This window comes from Triturus cristatus, chromosome 3_1 (genome assembly GCF_964204655.1).
Source record: "Triturus cristatus chromosome 3_1, aTriCri1.1, whole genome shotgun sequence".
Lineage (NCBI taxonomy): Eukaryota > Metazoa > Chordata > Amphibia > Caudata > Salamandridae > Triturus > Triturus cristatus.
The window spans coordinates 848,651,752-848,677,076 of NC_140583.1; the positions used below are offsets into that span (position 1 = coordinate 848,651,752).

Below are 25,325 nucleotides of genomic sequence, written 5' to 3' on the forward strand. Positions count from 1 at the left end.
ATTCTTTCACACACATCCCATCTGCTTCCCCCACCCGGAGTGTCCAGGGGGCACTCCATGAGCCGGCCAGTGGTCTGATCCCAGTGACTATGGGAACTTAGGACTCCCTGAGCCTGCACACAGAGGCTGGGTGCAGCGCCCTGCCTGGCACCAGGCAGTTATGGACAGAGGGTAGGCAGACCCTGCCATGGCAAGGACAGCACAGAGCCCTCGATGGAGGGGTGCAGACGTAAAGTTCACTCATAGCCTCTGGGATACCCTCGCTGAAGAAGTCCCGCTCAAGGCTCCACATAGACTACCAAAAAGGCACATGCTACGGACACTAGTCGTTTACTTGCGTCGTTAGATGGTCTTCTTAAATTTACTGGGTAAGCACTTTTTTGTTTTATTATTTACAATGTGAGAGCTGGTTTAACATTGTGGTTGCCTCAAATGTAAGGATTTTTTTTTCTTTCTATTTGTAACTTGCGATAGAATGTATTGCAGTTTGAATTCTCTTTGTAGTTTGCGATCGAGTTCATTAACGTTTGATTTCCCCACGTTTATTATATTGTTTGGTTGTTGTTGCTTGTTAAATAGATAGTTTTGGAAACCAAACGTTTCTTTAAGATTGTAACAGCCTTTCTGTTTGTTAGTCTGTTTTACACTAATACAAACGGTTTTATTTTTGTGGGCAACTTTTTGGGGGTTTTAAAATATAAACTTGAATGTACGTTTTTTTCCTAGAAACTTGTGGAATTTACATGGAAGGAAGTGATTTGTTCCTTTGGGGCTTAAAGGCCCTTTCTGCATCTGACAACCTTTTTTATCATAATATGTGACGTTTAGTTGGTTGGGCTATTAGTGTTCATGGCCATGAAGTGTCAGTTCTGGGGGAGGGGATGCGCCACATTAAACTGCTCGATTCTGTCGGGAATGGGACATGAAAAACATCTACCATAATGGGTCGAGATTGGGCACTTAAAATAAGTTATATTTTCATCAAAATGCTTTCAAGTGGAAGAAACTTGCGCGCGACAATTAACAAAAAATAATTTCAGAGAGTGTATGTATTTATTGGAAAGCGTATCATCCGGTCTCCAAAGTGTTGGTATTTCATGGGGTGCTCCAGTAATCCTGGGTGTGGGTGGGGGGGTGAGGTGGGGGGGGGGGGTGGTTGTTGGTCAGAAGTGCTCCAAGCCTCGCAACACTCAAATACTCAAACCACGCGAAAAGAATGGAGTGAAACTAAACATCATACTTGGCCTCAGATTCATTTCTCTATTTAAAAAAAAAAAAAAACTAGAAACCTTTTTAAAAGGTTAATAGTGAATAAAGTGGCCATAAAGTATAAATGTCAATACAATCCGTATGGTTGAGTTGTGTAACACGTGCCTATTCAGTGCCACAGTGGTGCGCTAGAGTATTCAGATGCATTTGAAAGTGCTATGAAGTACATGCAAGCTATTAGTATTGTAAATGACGATGCCTTTTATTTGTGTTTTAAAACCCAAAACATAAATAAGACATTGTCATTTACAATTGCGATGGCTCAAACGCACGTAAATGCGAGACCTATTGCATTGCAAATGCTTGTTTAATTTGATCATGTCATTGCCTTGCTAACATGGCTATTTCATGCTTAGCGATTGTAGTCTACGGGTCAACTCTTCTCATCAGTAAGGGTTCTCACGTCCTTTTCCCATTTTTCTGTGATGGATATAAAGAAATTTGGGGCATTGATGATCACGGTTCTATACGTTCTTGACACCACTTTCATTTTAAGACTCTCAATACTGGGTTTAGCCTAAAGAGGGCAATGGAAGTGAGACTGTAGGGCTTTGGTAAGATGCAGGAATATATAGAACTGTGATTTTTGAAGGTCATATGTGGACAGGTCGTCAAAGGATCCTATGTGATCGCCCACTCAGACATACTCTCAAACCTGGCATAGCTATCAAGTCTCAGGAACAGAATACCAGCAAGTCGCCACCACTCCCAGCCAAACATGAAACCATTGTAGGGTCTTCTGGTCTATGCTACAAACCCACCCAAGTCTTTTTAGTGTGCTGGAGTAATAAATGAGCACCACTGTGTGGCCAGTGGAAGGTCTTCCAGTGTTGGACTCCAGCTCAAGAGACCTAGCAGATTGGCCTCTTTAAACAGGTTATCTACAACCCTAATGTTGGGGGCTGTCTGACCCCAAACAATGAGTCATTCACCATGATAGTGTGGCCAGCCTAGTAGTATAATAGCGTTACAACAAACAAATGATGGACGGAATGCTGACAATGCAGACATTCTCCCCCAGTCAAGAGATCTGGGTTAAATCCATCGTTCTTTTGCCCACTACACCACCCCAGTTTAGACATGGCCATATGCAAATCAGTCTTGACCCTGTACCTCATGGGAACAGTCCAGCCCGAACTGCCAAGCCATGTCTTCCCTGGACCGGAATCAAGCATCCTAGGACCGGTTTCTGGCTATCAGCCGTCATCAGCCAGGATAGCTTGACTCCAGTGGCGTAGTGAGCACGGGTCCCACGTCTGGGAATACCCATCCCACTTAGGGCGAAAAGCGTTACAACAAACAAATGATGGACGGAATGCTGACAATGCAGACATTCTCCCCCAGTCAAGAGATCTGGGTTAAATCCATCGTTCTTTTGCCCACTACACCACCCCAGTTTAGACATGGCCATATGCAAATCAGTCTTGACCCTGTACCTCATGGGAACAGTTCAGCCCGAACTGCCAAGCCATGTGTTCCCTGGACCGGAATCAAGCATCCTAGGACCGGTTTCTGGCTATCAGCCGTCATCAGCCAGGATAGCTTGACTTCAGTGGCGTAGTGAGCACGGGTCCCACGTCTGGGAATACCCATCCCACTTAGGGCGAAAAGCGTTACAACAAACAAATGATGGACGGAATGCTGACAATGCAGACATTCTCCCCCAAATCGATTTTATCCACACTCCGTGTGGGAGGGCATGCTCAGACGTGAGTCCCTTGCTCATTGCACCATCAGGATTCAGGCAAGCCGGGCCGACGAAGGCTGTGATGCCAGAAACCGGTCCCCGGAAGCTTGTTTCCTTCCCAGTATAAGAATTGGCTTGGTAGTTTGGTTTGCCCTGTTCCCATCATGCACTGGGACAGGTACAGACTAATTTGCATGTAGCCAGGTTCTGAGCTGGGATGGTGCAGTGAGCTAAAAAACGGTGATGGATTAAAACCATGATCTCTTGACTTGGTAAGAGTATTCTGCATCATTCAGAAACTCTGTCCATCACCACCCCCTTTTTCCCTAGTAGTATAATAGGACATCAGTCATCCCCAGGTCATTGGCATACATGACTGACAGCATTTATCTGGCTCATCCTGTGGAGTCCGTCCCTTCATACCTTCACCTCCACTGGAACGAGCACACCTGTCCTCCCAATGCCCTAAAGACCTGCTCTGGGACCTCAGATGTCTGTCTGACAGTCTGTATGAGATACTGATATCATGTTCTAGCCCCACAGATCCTCTCTAAGAGCCTCCTGAATAGGAGCTATAGAGTCCCATGGCACTTCAGGGTCACTCTTGACAAGCACACCCAATTACTTCTGGCCGGTTGGCTTGCAGCACATATTTGTTTACCAGTTTATAGCAAATTGTGAAGTACAACAACCAATAGTATACTGCCTGGGTTATTTGCAGGATCCTAGAGTCCATTAATTATTGATAATTTTTTATCTCCGTAACCAGTCTGTATGCCTTTTTACTTGCAGACAGATAATATAGCATCTTTCTTTCTTTGTCTCCTAATTATTATCTCCTGTTGTGAGTGGCCAACCTCATTTTAGCAGCACTTGGCTGTCTGTTTCAGCAATGAACGCTTAATCTCATCTGGCAGAGTCTCTGTTCCTACCCAGTGTTCACACGCTCTTTCCAGGGTCTAATAGGGCCTCTTTCAACACAACTGTGGCTGCCTCCCTATCTTCACCTTACCTTGGATCACTGCCTTAAAGGATTCTCAAAGAACACATTAGAACTGGACCAAACCTTTATTTTGATGAAAGTAGTATTTTGCAGGAGTTCAGGAAATGTATCTTCCTTGACCTTCAGTGCAGTCATCTGTCTAAATCTTCTCGGCCCCCATTTTGATGCTCAATGGCCAGCTCAACTAAGCATGGTCAGAGATGCTCTGTGCTAGAATCTGGACTCCTGACGCACAGTGCGGCTCAGATGCGAATTTTAAGGAGTAGTCACATCTAGAATGGTAGTTGTGGGCTAAAGAGTAAAACATATATGCCCCTCCCTAGGATACCAGAAGCACTATGTATCTCCAAGGCACTAGGCCACAGCCCAGTATTGCAACACAAGGCCCCTAGATGCCTTACTCGCCCTTGAGGTTTGACAGCCCAGACTGTGATCTTTTATCTCATTAAAGTGACCCAACTCTCACAGAAGAATGACGTGACGAGGGGTGGGAGCAGCCAAATAAGTAACCGCAGGGTTGTGTTCACTAAAGGTGGGAAGGCATTCATGTCCAGAGGTGTCACTGAAGGACCTCCAATACTACGGGGTATTTACCCTAACTAAGAAAGATGGTGTTTGTGACCTCAAAGGAGAGTAATTTCTCAACAAGTATGGCCACACTCATCATGCCGTTAGTCGGGACTATTGCGTGACACTCACAGTGCCATATATACCCAAGAAATGGCACTTGGTGCCAAGGAGAGGAGTCTGCTGTGGCGTAGCCACTTCAGGTGTAAACCTCCTCTTCATGTATTGCAATATGGTACCCCATTTAATCTAGTCACCCAGTCCATTAATGTTCCATATTAACACTCAAAACGTGTGTGATTCTCTCATGGTGTCCTTCTAGAAAAGGGACCCCCCTCTAGAAAAACTATAGGTCAGGGAGAAAAGGGGGAAATACAAAGAACACCAAGAATAATATGTCTCCCTCTGGACCTCTATTTCTTTACCTTCTAGATTAAATCAATGGGTTACATATCCATTTTGCGAAACATATCGAAAACAATCACATTTACTTTATTCAAAAATGTTATTTATTCATTTTGATAATCTCAAACTTTGAAAAAATATATATATTCTTTACTTTAAAAACATCTGTGTTTATATAACAATTTTTCATCACATGATACCAGACCATACTGTGTGCATTCTGCCCACGACTTGGTCTTGGAGAATTATAATATCTGTATCCCCTTCTGACCAGGTTGTTTATGTAGTGTTTTTGGGTTGTTTGCCAGTTTGATTGGTATGATTGATTGTGAATATGATTTTGACTATAAGATGAGATTGGATGGTTTTTGTTATAGGGGACCAATGATGAGTATTATTTGATTGTGTACATAAAGACTTAAAATTAAATTAAGTTATACACAAAATGCAGAGAAAGGTGGGCTACGGGAGGTATGCAACACTTTCAAAACTGAAGAAAAGCTGGAGCACTATTATCCTGGAATTTGAGGGCTGAACGGGTGCGAAATCACATTGGGGAGTTGGTTATTAATCCCAAGGGTGATAATACGAACATGGAGGAGGAAATACAGGCAAGTATGGTTTCACTTTTTTCGGAACTATATGCAGAAGCAGAGAGGCCAGATGAGGAAACCTTAAAGTGTTGGCTAAATAACGTAGGCCTCCCGGCCCTAGCGATAGAGGGTAGGAACAGGGTTGACGCTCCTATTACAGAGGGGGAAATAAGAGAGCAGCTTCAGCATATGAAGAACGGAAAGGCAGCAGGCCCAGACTCCGTACCAGCCGAGGTTTATAAGCTAATAGCTGATGAGATAGTGCCGGAAATGAAGGCCCTCTTTAATTCAGTTTATAAGGAGGGAGGGCTGACCCCGAATTCCTGGAGAGAGGCCATAATTACCTTGATTTTAAAACCAGCCAAGGACCCGAGGAGGGCTGATTCATATAGGCCAATCATCCCTGCTTAAATGTAGACCATAAAATTGATACGGGTATTTTGGCAGGGAGACTGGCAAAGGTGCCCCCCCCCCCCAACTGATACATAGCGACCAGAAAGGCTTTGTCCCGAAGAGACAAATGCAAGAACTTACGCTGTCATTCATAGGAACTATAGACCTAGCAGTCGCTCGATCGATTCCATTGGCGGTGATTACCATAGACGCCGCCAAGGCTTTTGATCGTGTCAGTTGGGCATTCCTTTGGGCTGTGTTTAGCACAAAGGGGTTCAGTACTGACTTTATTAGGGCAATGCAAAAACTATACGAGTACCCTACGGCCAAAATCCTCCTAAATGGCTCCCTGACAAGGAGTTTTAATATTCATAGAGGGACGAGACAGGGTTGTCCCTTGTCTCTCCTTTTCGATATTTATATATCGAACCCCTGGTGCATATTCTAAGAACTGACAATCAGATTATCCCTATACACCAGCTTCCTTCACGCAGTAAAATTGCTTTATACGCCGATGATCTGATAATTTATACTTCTGACCTGGCTCAAATATTAACTAGGATGGAACAACCGACAACTGAATATGGGGTGTTTTCGGGGTACCTAGTAAATTTATCAAAGACAGAAGTAATGTGTTGTAATATGGAAGAGTGGGGTGGTAGAGTGTGCACACACATGAAATATTTGGGGATAGTTATTGCAGATAAAATTGATGAGATTCCTACTCGTAACCTGAAGAGAGTGGTAAAGGAGGTAGATAGCCAACTAGTAAGGTGGAAGAACTTACCTCTGACTATCTATGGGAGGGTTAACTTGGTAAAAATGTCTGTTCTCCCGAAGCTAACATACCTCTTCAACTGTATTTCACTTAACTTCCCTGAAAGATTAAATTAATAAAATACAGGGGAAAATATCGAGTTTTATTTGGGCCTCCTGGGGGGTTCATCTCTCTTGGAAGAAACTAAGAAGCAGCCTTAAGAAGGGCTGGTTAGCATTGCCGATCTCAGGCTCTATTGCATGGCCTTTCAATTTAAAAATATTTGCATGTTGGTAGGGGAGCTCATTAGTTCTACATGGGGTTTAATACTGGGAGAAATTACCAAAGAGGTGGGCTCAGAAGCTTTTATATACAAATTCGAGCTCAAAAATTCTTTAAAAAGGTAAGGCTAAAAGTTTTAAAATCTGCATTGAGACTTTGGCTTGCAGTAAGACTATCATTAAAGATCGATTATTTCTTGGAATTTGCCCCAATCCTGGAATCCCCGGGGATGCCGGAGTGTTTGAAAGACGCTTTAAGTTTGCCTTTAAAGCAGGCGGGGATAACTAAATGGGGAGACTTGATAACAACAGGAGGAGCAATTCCATGGGAGGTATTGAACGTCAGGACGGGTAACAGACTCTTCAGGTTTAAGTACTTGCAGCTCAATTCATGGTTTTAAACTGTCACAGAGGAAGTAGGGGGCACATAGGATCTTGAGGCCTCACTCCAGGACGCCAACCCGCGAGCTAAAGAAGTGGCAAAATGGCATGGACAATTCCTGGAGGCAGAGGAAGAGAAACTGAAGGCCTCTTCTGAGATCTGGGTGGACACACTGCAGGAAGGCAACATACAATCTCTGTGGAAAGACTCCCTGAAATTACGATATGCTACAGTTACACCTGCCAACCTTAAAGGTCATCATTTCTTTGTCATCCACAGGTTGTATTTGACCCCGCAAAGATTGGCCAAGTTTGTGTTACAGCTGGTCCCCAGCTGTAAGAGGTGCAATCATTTAAGGGCTAATGATGTTCATGTATTTTTCACATTTCCAGTGATAAAACAATTCTGGAAGACTGTGGAAGCCACCATAAGGGATATTCTAGCAGAGTATATAGTTTTGACGGAAACTTTGGTGCTTTTTGGGGTGGACAGCGTCTCACAACACTTGTTAAATAGTAAACAATGGGGCTTAGTATTTTACTTACTGCTCTTGGCCAGGCGGGAGATCTGTAAACACTGGTTGGACCCCCTTCCTCCACACCCCACAGCCTGGTTAAGTGTAGTTAAATGAACATGTAATATAGATATTAAATGCAATCCACGACATTCAGAAGAAATCTGGGGGGACATTTTGAAGTGGTCAGGTTAGGGCCCCAAGATAATGCCCCATGATGGTCGTAAATATCGATATATGGTCCAATGATTACACCAGGCCATGGATTTGGAGGTGTTTTTTTTTGTTGTCCCCCCCTATAAAAAGACCAGTGCAGTGGAGGTTAAGGGTCTGAAACTGCATGGACCACAGAAGGACTGGGGTGCATACAAACGGCCCAGAGTGCCGCAACCATGGTTTTTTTAAAAGACATAAAATTGTTTCTTCAAAAAAGAAAAAAACGGTATATAAAAGAAAAAACGTGTGATGAAAAATTGTTCTATAAACACGGATTTTTTTAAAGGAAAGAATATATATATTTTGTCAAAGTTTGAGATTATCAAAATGAATAAATACAATTTTTGAATAATGTAAATGTGATTGTTTTCGGTATGTTTCACAAAATGGATATGTAACCCATTGATTTACTCTAGAAGGTAAAGAAATAGAGGTCCAGAGGGAGACCTATTATTCGTGGTATTCAACCATGGTGTCAGCATTGGTCATGCACTATCGCTGAGATTTTTTCACCGAGCCCTGTGTCATGCTTGAATAGAACCAGAAAGAAAAAGAAATTGCAACTCCACAGCCCACACCCGCTCCCTGAAGATCCCCCTCACTGCAACCCCACCCTACACTACCTCAAAAGCCTATCTCCCTCCTGAAGAACCCTCCCACTACCTCCCCACCAAACACATCAGCCTCAGAAGCATCTGTCTCCCTTGTTCAGCTTCATATAACCTAAACTCAAACTATTGGAGCTCACAGCACCATTTTACCTGGCATGGGGAGGCAACAATTAAGCTGTCATTGTTACTCACCAGCTCAAACAGAAATGTTGTCCCTCAACAGCACTCCCAATCAAATTGAAGGTGAATCTCAGTGCGGGCTGGGACAGGCTCCTGTACACCTAATTAATTAGCATAAGCTAAAGCATCCTCCATGTAGCCAGCTACTAAGACAGACGTGTCTTTCAAGCATGAGGTTCAGTGGACCCATCCCAAGGGAAAAGTCATACAAAGAGTCCGCTGGAGTCCTCTTTATGGCCTAGAATCTTCAGCTGCTTTCTCCAATCCAGCTCCACCTGCATTTCTTTACCAAGCCACTCACTGATCACACTATGGTGATGTGCCCGTTTTGTCCTTTCTCCTTTGGTTTGTCTCCTTGTGGTGCATCAGTGGGGACTTGTATCGACCTCCACTGGTTCTAGCCATCAGGCCCCTAGGGCTCCGAAGGCCAGTCTGAGAAAGCTTCATAAAAGACAAGTACTATCTGAATTCTGACATATCCCTGAATCAATACTCCAAGTGCATGGCTCTTGATTTCTTCTTTATATCTTCATGTGACCTCTGTTGCAGCTGAACAAAGTGGGTCTAGTCCAGAAAGACCACAACCTTAGATAGATGATACAAACATAATCTGTTCAAGGCTGCTTCTTCATCTCTCTGTGGTTGAGCAGTCTATCAATGACTGGTCATGTGGGCATTCCAGATAGGACAGGGTCACAAGACTAGGGTTGTGTTTTTTTGCTCCATTATAAAGCAAGTTGACGGGCTGTATTTTAGGATCCAGGTACAGATCCAGTTTTCAAGGAACTGCTCAGGGCTTAGGTTTTCTACCTCTGAAGAGATCCCAAGGATATTACGATTGTTGCTGTGCATTTTTCCTTCTGTATCTTCGGCCCTCTTCCAAAATGAATGTGAGGTCTTTGTGTTCCTTATCAGCAAACCGGTGTAGTTGTTAGGTTCTGGCTGGCAGCTGCTTTGGTCTTTTGAGAGCCTTTAGGAAAACTCTGAAATGGCTCCCGATGGAGTTGCAGAGAATTGTGATCCAAGGAAAGATTCTCTTGTGCCTCAACTGCGGCAACTCGCTGTACTTGGGCAGTTCTCTGTCGGTTAGCAACAAACTTCAAGCTATCCAAAACGCTGCAGATCGAATTCTGTTACGTATCTCTAAAACAGTGTCAGCCTGTGCAGCGCTGAAAAATCTACACTGGCTTTCGATAAAATGTAAGGTACAATTCAAGGCACTATGCATCACACATAGGGCAAAATATAAAATGGGCCCTCGTGTTCTCCAAAAACTGGTCACCTCCCATCGGACCAACAGGGCTCTCAGCACCAGCAATCTTGAGCTTCTTGTTGTTCCCTTAGTTCAGAGACCTGGAAGTAGAGGTCGCTCCTTTCTGGCACCCAAACTCTGGAACTCTCTGCCGATTAGCTTGAAAAAAGACAAACTTTTATGGGTTTTAGAAAGAAACTAAAAACGTACCAGTTACCCTAATCTTATTCATTTTTAACTACCCTCCAGCAGTTGTTGAAAGTCAGTGGCGGCTCGTGCATCTTAAAAGTGGTGAGGCAGAAAGCTTTGTGGTAAATATTAACTGTGAGCGAGCTCGAATCGAAACACCCCTCTCCCTGCACTCACACACCACTCACTCTGAACTCACAGACGCACCACTCACCCGGAGCTCAGACACACCACTCACCTAGAACTCACAGACAGACCACTCACCCGGAACTCACAGACACACCATTCAAGCTGCTCTCACACAGACACTACACTCAAGCTGCACTCACACAGAAACATCACTCACCCGGAACTCACACAGACACATCACTCTCCCTTTGCTCTGCTTACTCTGCACTCAGAGATGCACACTGCTTCGCTCACCCTACAGTCACCAAGGCATACCACTCCTCCTGCACTCAAAGGCACACCACTCACCCAGTGCATTCACACAACTCACCCCTCACTCATTAAGTTATTCACACCCCAGATTATGCACACCAGTGTACATTTCACAGAATAACTCACCTAGTTATAGACATCCAGAGTATGCACACTTATACTCATTCTAGGATTTTCCCCTCATATGCTGCCTGGGCAGCACTATGCACACAGGTCCTCATTTTTCAGAAATCTCACCTTATGATTCAGCCCTACAGCATGCATAGCAGTCTATAATTTTTCGAATCTCATACCTCGTTATATACGGCCAGAGCTTGTACACTTGTGATCATACTAGAATTCATTCTAGAATGTCCCTCACTGTACACTTCCAGGATAGCCCCATGCATACTGGTCTTCAGTATCTCTCCTGATGCCACTCAACAGCATAAACACTGATCTTTCCTTTGTAATGTCTCACCCCGTGGCACTGATCAACTTTACAACATGCACGCTGGTCCTCGGTTTGTAATATCTCTCGCGATGGCACCGATTCTACTCAGCTGTATGAAGATTAATTCTCAGTTTGTAGCAGCTCACCCGGTGACAGAGTGCAGCTCTGCAGCATGCGCTTCGGCCCGCGGTTTGTAATATGTCCATGCGTGACACGGATACAACTGCACAGCGTTCACAAAGTACACACTTTTTCCAATTTATAAGCCTGCCATGCAAGCCATTTTCATGATATCTTTTTGCAGCGTTGAGCTTTCACTGCATTGATGTATTTGTTTGCATTTTTCGAGAGATTCTCTAAATCAAAGTCGCACTGACGGCAAAGATTATTCCGCCTTTTTGTTTACTATTACGTCAGCCTCTATTAATGAGGGAGGTCGATTTCAAAGATGCGCAACAAACTTAGTTACGTTTATTACATCGCACATCACTTACAACCGGCATTGTATTTAATCGAGCTTTTTAGTGAGCTAAAAATAAGCTCGACAAAGTGCAGGGACACTTAAACAGCTTAAATTGGCTACGGGCTCTTTTTCTGTCTTTTGATTTTGCTGCACTTTGTGTTCAGCGGTCACCCTACTTTTGGAACACTTCAGCAAGCCTCTCATACTGACCTCACAAAGCACAGAAACACCTGTTTCCCTTTCTGAGTCACAGATAAAACAGTCTTCACGCCCTATGTTTATCATTACAGTGTGCAACTGATATTTTACTTAAGCCAGCGGCAGCGCCCTCATTAAATCCTCACAAATCACAGGTATACAAGTTCCATTCCCAAGTTAGTAATAGACATTTTAAATGCGCTCATTTGTTACCTTTGCTAGAATTCTATTCAACTGGTGTTACGCTGCAGAGGATCGAGTCAAGATCCAAGTAAGTACATGAAGCGAAAGCCTCCAGGAACGATTAGGAAGTGGAACATGAAAATCCGGCCTTCTGTTCTAATAGGCTCACAGACTATCAAGGGTGCGCCAGTCGGAGAAGAGGCAGGATCCTAGAATGATGTTCTTAACTACCTAACAGATCCGGGCGAGCCGAGTGCTCGACCGAAGCCCTGGCCAATCTCCTGCTTTAGGCAGTGCCTGATTGCCCTTACCCCATTTGGGCGATATTGACGTCATCCACCTTGCATGCGCAGCGTGTTTGTACACGGCTGTGCTGCACTGCCAATTCTAGACTGGCAGTGTAGGAAGGTGGAATCTGATTATATGGTTGCCCCCACTTTTTTTCCTGGTGTTTGAATGGTGTTTGACTAGTCTGGCTGGGATCCTGCTATCCAGGACCCCAGCCTATCTGCTTACTCCCATAAATGATTGGTATGCATATTAGATGCACTAGTGATTGGATACTGTGGTACCTTATGAGCCCCTAGTATATGGTACCTTAGGTACCTAGGGCATTGGTACTTCACAGGCCTACCAGGGGCTGCAGCATGTATTATGCCACCCCTGGGAAGCATTCACAATCTGACACCACAGGCCTGCTACTGCAGCCTGTGTGAGGTAGTGTTAGCACTCCTCACTGAGGTATAGGTTCCTATATCTCACCATACACACACACACAAACCTATCAGCCACCCCTATTGCAGGCCCTAACAATCCTGAGGGCAGGGTGCTTGGTTTACTATGTGAGGGGGTGCTTCTGCATGAGCAGGACCCCTCTGCAGCTGGCAGTCTATTCTCAGCTGCTGTTTGTGGATGTGGTTAAACCATATACTCTTAAGTGCATTATAACCTCGCGGTAAATGCTAACTTTGGAATGACTGCATCAAAACATGTCGTGTTTGGTGTTAAACAACTTGGAATCATACCCCCACACCAGTAACTGGTGTGGGAGTATGATCCCACCCTTCTAGAGGGGATGACATGTACCCACTGTACTAAACGGTAGAAATCTTCTAGAGCCCTGGCATCACAAAATGGTTGCCACCAGCACAGACACTGGGCTGCCCTCCTGCTGCTGACCGAAACTCGCAGTGGAGGAAGCCCAACAAAAGGCATCCTGTCACAGGGCGGTGTCACCACCTCCCAGACAGGATTTAGTGGATTGGAGTTGGGTGGGTGCACTCTTAGAGTGCTTTGAAGTCCTGCACTGGGGGAGCAGTAGGCTCCTCTGTGCATATGCCAGCTCAAACCGGTTCAGGGGCTACCTGCCCCTGCTCTGGCGCGAAACTGGACAAAGGGAAGTGGGTGTAACCACCCACTACCCTAACCCTCCTAGAGGAGTGGTCATAGAGCTAGTCCCTCCCCTATCTTCACTATAAGATAGCAAGCATTGCCAATGCAATCCAGATTACCCTGGACGACGCTCTACAAAGAAGAATCCTGGCCCTTCGACGTTCCACTATCTCTGGAAGACTGAAGAATCTCCCTTGGAGTCAAGGAGTGACTACCCTGCTTGGCAGGCACCTGTAACTTGAATCGACGGTTGCAAACTTCACCGCTCCGGAGTCCGAAGTCCCTGCGTCCCCTGAAGCGGATTTCCTGACCTCTCGACGGCCATTTTGAGTCCCCAGCGAAGCTGTGGCATCTGGACCCCACGAGTGACGAGGAACAGCAATACAAGGGAACCGTGCACTGATTTCGAGTGCAAACCCTAAACAACGTTCTACGAACTTGTGCTTTGGACCATCTGTAGTCCAAATCCCTAGCAGGTCTTGTTCCGAAAATCAGCAGCCTACCCCGTCCCGAGTGACCGTGGGCTCCTGTGGAACTTTTCCTGCAAAGGCGTCTTCGCGGTTACTTGCCCGTTGGCTAGTGACTCAGCCGAAGACTTTCTAACCGACTTCAAGGGCTCTCCTGGTTGCTCCGGGCCTGCCCTCACTGGGTAAGTCCATCAGACCTTGCTGGTCTGCATCACCGACTATCTTCAGTTCACACAAGACTTGCAGCTGCCAAGGCTTGTTGGCTCCAATCCGGTTGCCGACACAGTCATCAGCTGCAGACGTCGTGGGACACTCCGAATCCAGCTGCTGGTCATCGTCGATCCCTCCTGGACCTCGTGAGCGAAGAGACAAGTCACCATCGACGACCTGAAACGACGCGACATCTGTGGTCATCCATCCTGCTGGCCACCGGTCACTGGCAAGTGACTTTGAACACTGTCCCCTCAATTTTCAGGTCCTCTTCATCTTCAATCCACCTTCGGATTCCAGCGGACACCTCTCCAGTCGTCTCAAGCAGCAAGTCTTCATTGGTCTCCATTGAAAACAGCATCGCGACCCGACACCAAAAGACACCTATGCACCCGGCTTCCCTGGGTGAGGTAACTCGTGCACTCCGGTGCCCAAGTGTGTGTTGGCCCTCGAAATACTTACCCTGTAAGTGGCTTGCTTTTTGACTTCTTCGAAGTGCCCTAAACTTTAAAATACAAACCGCGACTTGCTCCATTGTAACCCATAGGAAACCCATGGCTGTGTTTAGACACTGCACACGTCTCCCGTGGGCTTGTTACTTACCTGCTAACACTGCAGTAGTGAAGCCCCAGCGATTCCCAAGGCCCTAGGCTTTGTCATTTTGCAAGTCGACTTTGTTAAACCATTTTCTTAGTATATGGTCTGGTACGCCCCTAGGGCTACAGCCATATTTGTGCTTAATTTATTGAGAACTGTTGACATTTGAATGTGTATCTGGGTTCTAATCTCATAAAGAGATTAGTAGAGTGTATCTAGAAATAAATACATATATATTTGATAGATATACCTGTGTGGTGTCCTTTTCATTTGGTAATTCAAGAGATTATAAGGTAAAACAAGCTGCTTTACATTCCTCAGAGACTTAGCCTGTAGGCTGCTCTCCACAGCTACCACTAGGATAGCTTTCTTTAAAAGGTTGTCTTAAACCTATCTACCATAAGAGTCGAATTGGACTAGTGCAAGTTGGCCACTATAACTAGTGACCAGCATATGCCAGGCCAACTTCTCACAGGCAGTATATGTGCCTCAGACCAATCTTTCAATTTCCTTCGCCTTCCTCCAAGATTGGTGGGCTCCTGCCCCTTACGCCCTCATGCAGGAACCGCCCCTGTTGAAAGTGTGGGGAAGCCCGTTGTCGGGTAGCCAGGTGCTGTACATATCAGGTGAATAAGGTAGAGCAGCCCTGTGGCAATAACTATGGAAGGGTATTTGAAAAATATTCAATGAATCAAATAAACTTTATGTAGTTTATAGCATTATTAAACCATAAAAGCAAAACATCTTTAAAAAAATCCATCAAAATACAGGTAATAAAATTAAAAAAGGCAGTACTCCATTCCCATTTTCTTAGATAGAATTTCTAAAATAAAAGCAATGAGTAAACTTTGGTCACAGTCTTAGCAATTAATTTAATCTTTAGAAATCTAAAGTGCACTGTGCTGATTCCCAATTCTCAAATGGAATTTCTGGTTAAAGTGCAAACAAGTGAGAAAATATCGGTCACAATCTTAACAATTAATTTAGTCTTTGAAGATCTAAAGTGCACATTGGTGAAGAAAAAATGGACTGCATCTATCAATAATAAAGTGCTATACGTTTTCCAGCAGTCATTTCCTTATTCTTATAACATTTATAAAATATTTTGCTAAAACATAACTGACCTTGATATCAAACATGTCTATTAAAATTTGGTATGCTTTTTGATAATTATACAAACCTTCATTAAAAAAAACTGAGGTTTACATACTTTTATGTACATTCAAGATAACCTTTACAAAAGAGGATTACATGCGTGGTGGATTGTGTCGAAGAATTGTCACATGGGCATTTAACGTTGTTATGGGTCCATTTTGTTCCCATCGGGAAAGCTACCAGATGATGTATTGTAGAGAAATGGAATCTTGACATAAGAAATCTGTGGTACATGTTTTCCATCTTGTGACAATAACTCTGTAAGCCTTGATTGCTAAGGTATGATGTATTTGCCATCACAGTACTTATAGACACCTCCTTAAATTTGGTTGTTCTCAAGCACTTATCCCTGTCATACTATTTTAATACGGTTTTAGGGAAATGTGAGAATTTCTGGCTTCTCCCGCAGGTTCGTATCCTTTACTTCTATCAGTTGCAAGCTCTTATAAACAGGGGACAACCACGGTATTTTGTGTGCCTGATCCATAGGGCCATTCAATCCCTATGTATTTCTTGGGTAAGTTGAGCCTCTGGTTTTGTCCAAACTTAGTGCCATAATAGCAAAGGTTTGGCCGCTATAATATCCAAAATAGACTGGAAACTCCATATGTACAATAGATCCGGGCATTGATTTTGGTACTGCTAACAACCATCTCAGAAATGTGTCCTCTAGTCTGTGCAGGATATTGTTGTCACTAAGCCCGCAGATTCCCACTCCATATGTTGCAGCAGTTACCATCGTAGCACTGTATAGAGTTAACATTTCTGGTATAGGTTTGTTTCCTAGTTTGGCGGCAAATTTAAATATCCCCTCAATGTTCCTGGACTTCTCATCCTCACTCACTGCCCTGTGCACATTCCAGCCCCCATTAGCTGAGAACCTCAAGCCTGAGTAGCAACATTGCTTCATGCTTGCAATCTTGTTTTCTTTTCAAAAGAAGGGATATGCTTCTCCTTCGTTGCTTTGACATGACATTGTAAAAGATTTCCCTGGATTTATCTTTAAATATATGCTTTCCATAAAACCATAAAAGGAATTATAAGGACCTACAGACTCTCCAGGGTTGAAACCAAGAGAACGGCATCATCAAAATATTCAAAACCATTCAGACGATGTATAAATTGATGTTCAATTTGTATATGACACCTAATAAGCTAAAACAGATGCATGGCAATGTAGATGGCATATGTTGACAGATGCATGGCAATGTAGATGGCATATGAATTGAATTGAATTGAAAGGGCATTTATAGAGCGCATTGATACCCTAGAGCGTCCCAGCGCTATAGCAAGTCCTTGAGCAAGTAAAAGATTTAAGGGAACAGATGAGTCTTTTTACACGTTTACGGAACAGAAGATGATTAGATTCGGACCGAATCAACAATGGCAAACTGTTCCAAAGTTTTGCAGCACTATACCTATAACAACGTCCTCCACTGCGCATCCTCTTTATAGTAGGAACTAGGACAAGATGCTTTTTTTCTGATCTAAGTGATCTGGATGGACAGTATGGCTGGATGAGATATCTAACAACAGGAGGGCCCTTATTAGAAAGGGCCTTATGAGCAATACATAGTGCTTTAAAATGGATCCTTTGCATAACCGGCAGCCAATGCAATGTTGCGAGAGAAGGTCTAGCAGACATACGTCTAGTAGAGTTGGTGAGTAATCGTGCTGCGCAGTTCTGGATGACCTGGAACCTATTGGTGGCTACCAAAGGGGCGCCCAGATAAAGGACATTAGCATAGTCCAGGCGTGAAAGAATAAGTGCCTGGACCACTGTTCTTGATAGTGAGTGGATGTAGATGGAGGATCGTCCTGAGCATTCTGAGCAATCCGTAGCATCCAGCGGCCACCTTGCTTGTTTGCTTTTTAAAATTCAGATTATGGTCTATCCAAACTCTTGATTTCTGCTTTTGGGGTTGGAGGGGGGCCAAGACATTTAGGCCAGGAGGGAGCTATGGTGCACTGGGGACAGTTTCCCAGGAACAGAAGTTCAGTTTTGTCACCGTTAAGCTTCAAATAGGAGTTATCCATCCACCTTGATACTTCTTGCAGTCACAACGCCAGGTTAGGAGCAGACTTATCTTCTTGACTAAATGAAACTACTAACTGGGTGTCGTCTGCGTATGTAACGATCTGGATGCCATGAGGGGTTACAAGTGCCACCAAAGGACTCATATACACATTGAAAAGGGTGGGGCTCAGGGAAGAGCCCTGAGGCACCCCACACCCAAGAGGTAATGGTTCCGATGAGAAATTTTCATCGAAGACGACAAATGATCGGTCCTCAAGAAAGGACTGCAGCCACTTTAATGCCATACCAGAAATTCCGACGCCCTTAAGCCTCTGGATCAAGAGCTGGTGATTCACGGTATCGAAGGCTGCACTGAGATCAAGTAAAATCAATGCCGCGCAGCCCCCATTATCCGTGATTTTTCTTAAACTTTCCACCACAACTAACAGAGCGGTTTCCGTGCTCTGTTGAACTCTGAATCCAGTCTGAGTAGGGTGGAGGCAGTTATGGTTTTCTAAAAAAGTTGAAATTGTGGTGTTGACCTGTTTCTCTGCCAATTTCCCCATACCAGACAGTAATGAAATGGGGCGATAGAGTGTCAGAATCTAAGTTGGGTTTCTTCAATAAGGCTCTCACCATAGCCTGCTTCCACAGAAAAGGCACAAATCCTGCTTCAAAGGACGCATTAATTACTTTGAGAATTATCGGCGCAACTATTTCAGAGACTTGTCTTGGGATAGCAGGAGGGGCTACATCTGAAGGGGCTCCAGATTTAACTTGATTAAAAATATTCTGGAGAGTGGTCAGATTTATAGGGGGAATAAGCTCTAGCTGGTTCGTAGCAAGACGTGTAGCGGGCGTTATCTGGGGTTCCGAGACCACAGGGAACGATTGATAAATGGCTTGAAATTTTTTGTAATTTTTTTTTAGCAATTAAATTACAACGTTGGGGGGTATCCTTATCAGCACTGGTGGGTGAGGGGGGAATAAAAAGAGATTTGGCAATTTGAAAAATTTCGCGGGGGAGGTTTTCTGCTAAAAGGATATGTTGACATGAATGCTGGTTGAAGGGGAATTAATTACTCATCTGGTGGTTGTGCCCGGTGATCCAGTAATATTGGAAAGAAGTGCTAAGTTATAACAGGGGGTCCTTGTTCTAATCTAATCTGACCAATCTCTCTATAGTGATAACAGAACTGAAGCCATGCAACATGAGGGATATGACAAAGACTGATTGGAGACCAACGTTGTATATTTTTTTCTCTTTGTATTGTTTTTTCATATTAACAATATAACACTGACACAATGGTATGCAAGGCACGTTTACCAGTCTCAAGAGAGCAGCTGAATAAGTGAATACGTTTTTGGCAATGTACATAGCGATCGTATTTGAATATGGTGCTCTTATACCTGACCCAAAGCCGAATGTCCAAGGACATCAGATGTTTGCATGTTTCTGCAGACAGCCGCTCGCCGTGTATATGGATCTTCCATAATAGCGCATCTAGCCATCCCCTGGAGCCATCTCGCACAGGCGGGATTGTCTGAGGAACCAATGCTTTGCAGTATCGCGTTTGGCTAATAAGAAGCCCAATCTTAGCAATGCTTATATGTTGATAATGCTAAACAAGCAATTTCAGACAACTACTTGGGTCTTGTTAATTAAAAAAAGAAAGGCTTCATGAACAAATGAGCCAAAGACTACAGTAGCGACAAGTTAGCGCAGAGTACAAGTGGATGAGCAAGGGGCAGAGCAGTGCAAAAAATATTAACGGTTGTTTATCATCTCTAAGGTTGTGGAGTGAAGGTATAATACATATTGGTTGATCTGAATAGTGCAGCAGAAGCAAACTATGAGTGGGAGAGACACAAAGCTGATGACTAATGCAGTGTTGCAAAGTAGAGATGCTGGAGCAACAGTTACTTGTGCAGCACTGCACCTTTAGCGGTATCCCAATGACACTTTCATTATACGTCCCTTTAAGTATTGTGAAAAAATGTAAGCTGAGTACTCATGTTAAACCAAGGTAGACAACTGTGATCTAATGTCTCAGTATTGCAATTAGATGAGCAGTGCCTGAGTATGCTGTTGGTTGTACCAGCAGCAATCAGTGAGGTCATAAATTGCCATTAACTAGTTTGTCTATGGGGCATTGTCAGTTCATGAGGGTGTTGTAGTTAGGTTTGCTCAGCCACCTTACTGCAGATCAGATGGTTTCATAGATTTGATTTCATAGATTGTATACTGTAACACTAATTTTCATCAATTATTTTCAAGACAAAATGCATCATTATGTATATACTTGGTGTAATTCCAGCGGATTATGTTTTTTTATCTTGACAGAACCTAAAGGACCAGTTGGTGGAGGAGGCGGAGGTGGTGGTGGTGGTGGAAGCCTTGGTGGTGGTGGCAGTGGCGGCGGCGGTGGCCCTGGCCCTGGTTTTGGCGGTGGTGGAGGTCCTGGTTTAGGAGGACTATTTCAAGGAGGAATGCCAAAGCTGAAATCAGCTGGAAACAGAGGAAACGGTAAAAAGTAGATGCACACCTGCATTTCTCTATCTGTTCAGATGGTAGCTTTCAGCTTGAAGTGGTAATGACATATTTTGTGCCTTACATGATCACGTTTAGTTGTATTTACTATCATATTTCTCTTCATATTGTTGTGCTGTTGCTCTCACTGTAGTGTCTAGCTCTACCACATTTGTAATTGCATTTATGCCATACAGTAAGTAAAACTGTGACTGGTGAAAAAGAAGAAAAGTATTATTACTACAGTGACTGTCAGCTAAACCGGCTACTCCAGTCCCTGCTTAGCACCATGGAATCCGCCTCTCCCGCTCGTGCCCTTGAAGGCCTGCATGCACGTTCTTGCCTCTTTCTGGTAGTCCCCTTGCAACCAGACTCTCCCATCCACCTGCAGAGCACCAGGTTGTTGTGTAGACGTTGGGCCACCCAAGCCTTTGCAACAGGGGCAAGGGGTGCAGCTTGTGGCCCCACATTTGAGTATTTTGCTGCTATCAAACACAGCACAATCAATAGCTCCATGGTTGCACTATTCTTTGATACCATACTGTACACAAGGCAAAATAGAACCGACAAGAGTTTTGTGGAAGGTGGCCCCATGTTTGTGCCTGCCAGCCGAACTCCATTGTCCTGCCGGCCAGTCTCACAGCCAGCACTCCAGCCGAACCACTGAGCCTCCCCTTGTGCCAGCCAATCAACCTATACTTCTGTGGCCATCAAGAAGGTTAAGTGTGGTGAGTCATGGGGGCTGTGAACCCAGTGTGTAGCTTTTATTCAATTGACTCTTAACAGCTTTGCCTACAATACCCAAACAGTGTGTGTTAGAAATGGGGGTCTCTAGCTGGCAATGGCTGGCCACTGTCCAAGTAGGGACCCTTCTTCCTAAGTCAGAGTAAGCAGCCTACACCCTTTGATAACCCCTGCTCAACCCTGTGGTAACGTAGCACGAGCAGCTAGGCTTATCTCAGAGGCAGTGTGTGAAGCATTTATGACCATACACAGTAACACAATGTGGAACACTACAAATGGACACCACTCAAGTAATTATAAAAAATAAGTATATTTATATAGACTTAACACAAGACCAATAACAGTAAGAATCCACAATACTAAGACCATAGGGTTCCTTTAAAAATTCTGCAAAAATAGTTCAAGGTGCATAAAATGATGTTCAGTTCAATGCAGTGGTCTCTGCGACCCTTTTACTCACAAGGTATCTGGATTCTGTAGCAAAGCAACAAAAATGTCGCTAAGGAGTTGTAGCGATAAATCTCCTCACGCTAACCAGCGATGCATTGAATCCTTACCGCAAGGGAGGATGATGCGCTGGGTTGCGGGCAGGACAAAGCGACAAATTCTGCATGCTAAGCCGGCGATGCGATAAAATCCTTGCTGCTAAGGGAGGAAGATGCGCCGAGCCTGTGGCGTGTGCGATCTTGCTAAGATAAAAGAAAATGGCGCTCCGCGAGGGGGCAACGATCCTGATGCGATGCGGGGAAAATGGCGAACGCACGGCGTCCGCGCTGCGATGAACTTGGTGCGATGATTTTTGGTTAACGAGCGTTTTGGGGCACGCTAACAAACAATGCGACAATCTTCGGGTTAGTAAGCGTTTTCAGGCCCGCAGTCTGGCAATACAATAACTTGGGTTAGCGAGCGTTTTGGAACCCGCTGACAGGCAATGCGGTAATCTTCGGGATAGCGAGCACTCTTAGGCCCGCAGAGAGATGATGCGATGCACTTGGGTTAGCGGGCGTTTTGGGGCCCGCTGACAGGTAATGTGATAATCTTCGGGGTTAGCGAGCGTTTTCAGGCCTGCCGACAGGTGATGCGACTATCTCCGGTATCGAGCGCTCGGCGGCAGCAGAGCGACTATTTTCCTCACGCTTTCTAGCTGCAGCGGCTCGCTAATGGGGGTTAGCGACGATTTTCAGCACTCTTTTCTCAACAGTAGAACTAGAGGCCCTGGAACTCACAGGAGCCTCACCTGCAGATAGAAATCCTCGCTGGGAGGAAACTGGAGGCTGGTGGTGGAGTCGGATGTGCCTAAGACTCCTGCAGGAGGCTAGCTCTCATCTAGCCCTTGGGTGATTGCTGTAGCCAAAAATAAAAGTTCCTTCAAAGTCCTTTTCCTCTTCTTCCAAGTCCAGTAGTAACCACTGCAGGCCAGTCCCAGAAACAGCACACAAGCACAAGGACAGTCCTTCTCCTGCAGATTCCTGTAGTTACACGGATAGAGGTTCTTCTTGTTGTCCAGGAGCAATACAAATTGTAGGGGTTTGGGCACAAATATTTATACCCCCACAGTCTTTGTTCTTAGGAGTCACAAGTCTCTGAACCCAGCCAGAACCAGTTCTACCCAGCCCTGGAGCACTTTGTTTACCAGGCTGCATCCTTCCTTTCAGAGAGAGGGGGGGTCTGTCTTCAGACGTACAGTGGGAGGTGGAGCCAGCATTCACCTTGCCAGGCACAGCCCTATTCAAGTGCAGGAGCTACCCCTCCCCTCACTCCAAGGCAGATCTCTCTATTCAACCTAGGTCTGACTCAGCCTGCCCTGTCCCTCCAAAACCAGACAGCCAATACACATAATAGCAGAGCACACTGGAAGGCTTAGGCAAGAAAGTACCTATACTCTAAAAGTGGTAGTTTCAACACAGAATATAAAAATAACCTTCACTAAAAGATGCATTTTAATATTCTGAGCTCAGGCATACTAAATTCGTTTTTCTACCATGTTCTGTGGGTCAGTTAGGACTATAGAATGTAATAGCCAAAACCTCCCATTCTGGCCTATGGAGAACAGGTAGCCTTACAGTAGTGAAAAACGAAATTGGGTGTAATTCACTACTAGGACATGCTACACACATTAGAGCATGTCCTACCTTACACATACAATGCACCCTATCATAAGGGTGGCTTACAGGATGCCAAGGGAAGGTTCAGGGGCTGGGAAGTGGGTGCACTTCACAGCCAAGATGGCAGTTCTGGACTGCACGCAGACACTGCAGTGGTAGGTCTGAGACACACTTTACAAGCTGCTTCTGTGGGTGGCACAAACCAGTGCTGCAGGCCCACCAGCAGCATTCGGTTTACCAGCCCTGGGCACACACAGGCCACGGTACTAGGGACTAACAGGTAAACCAAATAAACCAATCGTGGATGTACCAATTCACATGTCATCTTTACAAAGGGTCACAAATTATATAATGACAGCTGTAGTGCACACAAATGTATTCAAGTTATCAATTAAACTAAAGTTGTAACATTCAGACTTGGTGTGCTCGCTTTGAGGTGTTTCCACCCGACTACCCATTCAAAAAGAAGTACATAGACCAGGACCTAGTAGTTCTGGACAAAGTGAGCACTACCGGGGGTACTCAATCATGAGTGTTCACAAATTATCAATACAATGATCTGGACTGTGAAAAACCAAATTTACATTTAAGAACATGAATCCAAGATTACAATCTGTTACGTAAAGAAAGTAATGTATATTAAGGACGTCGGTTGGCGAGAATCTCCAATCCTTCTTTATTCAGAGGAAAATTCATGCAATATCGGAGAGATCTCAATTTAGATGATTTCAATAGGTTGACAATCAAAGAAAATCCATTCCCAATGCATTTCGGGTGTGCAGAGCACCCTTCTTCAGGGGAAATCTACAATGAATATATACAAGTACACATAAATGTGATTGCATCAATAAATGCATAGTAATAATATAGCCTTATATTTGTTGGGAGGAAAACGTTCAATTAATGAAAGAACTTGCTCATTAAGAAGGTAAAAACAACATTCGCAAGGAGCAACCAGATGGGATAACCAGAAACACCACACGACTTCAGTATGTTAGTATTGTCGACAATGTGTTGGTTAGATTACAAGTAGAATAACATGTGTGGGGTCCCAAAAAGAAAAGAATTCAAGTGGCTGCCGTTACCGGGAAAGGAACGTGATGAGAAAGAATGTTGAAGGTAGATAACCCGTGAATTGAAAGTCTTTGCGGTCGATGTGTTTACGCTACCTTGAAAAGGCATTCCTAGAAATTTGCCCGTGTATAACTACAATGCAGGTCAATGAACACTGTGTTGTAATCAGCTGTCTCGTGTTGATGATATTGCCTGGTACAAAGTCACTGTGAATAGCCATGAAAAATACAAAAAGGCCCTTAGTGACTTGAATTATAAACGATGTCTTATCTCTCGTGTATTCGAGAGACCTCTCTCACCTGTGTGTGCGTGCCTCGCCGGGTGTTTACTTGCAACGTACTGCTGTACCGAATACAAATCTGTGTAAAAAAAAATACAAAAGAAGTTCTAGGTGAAGTAACTAATCTAAAAATGCATAGTGTACCAGAATCACTCTGTGCCTAAAGTTGCACTTACATGTGAAAAGTCATAAACCTCTGGTGTCGGTAGCCTCTTCAAACGCGCTTACGGAGTGAACCGTCCTAGTTTCATTGAGATGTGTTGCCGCGTCGAGTGTATTAAGGGCTCCAATTGGACACGTAGCGTGATGAACATGGAGAAAGGACTCCTAGTTGTCACTAAGACAATTATGCGGCCATCTTAATGTGGTGCCGGAAATATGGTATACGTAAAGATGTGTGCTACAACACCCACGTGCACTGTGAGGGACAGCAGAACATGTGCATACATTGCATTTACAATTCAAAATAGTGAACAGGCGAAAATATGTATGTAACAATGCAACTCCTGAGAAACCAGTGTGTTTAGATAATGGTGCTGGTTGTCCAGTGCCAACTCTGCCGTTATTAATAAACGTTCACTTTCTGAATCATTTGGGTCATGATACGCGTAAGTGAAAAATCGTGTGCAAAAAGTTATATGGGAACTCAACTGGAAAATACTTCATAATAGACACGTGACACATGTGGCTGCATTAGCAAAAGTACATCATAGCTTACAATCGTAACATCTCATCAC

General features: G+C 44.4%; 1 protein-coding gene across 6 annotated transcripts in view; it reads left to right on the forward strand.

The window, feature by feature from the left end:
- The window catches only part of WIPF1 (WAS/WASL interacting protein family member 1), a 481,960-nt gene that overhangs the window by 351,057 nt on the left and 105,578 nt on the right, over positions 1–25,325 (forward strand). For all 6 annotated transcript variants that reach the window (XM_085645252.1, XM_085645256.1, XM_085645254.1 and 3 more), the window contains one exon: positions 20,200–20,382. In XM_085645252.1, coding sequence (XP_085501378.1) covers positions 20,200–20,382 — 183 coding nt within the window. The remainder of the gene's footprint in view (positions 1–20,199; positions 20,383–25,325) is intronic.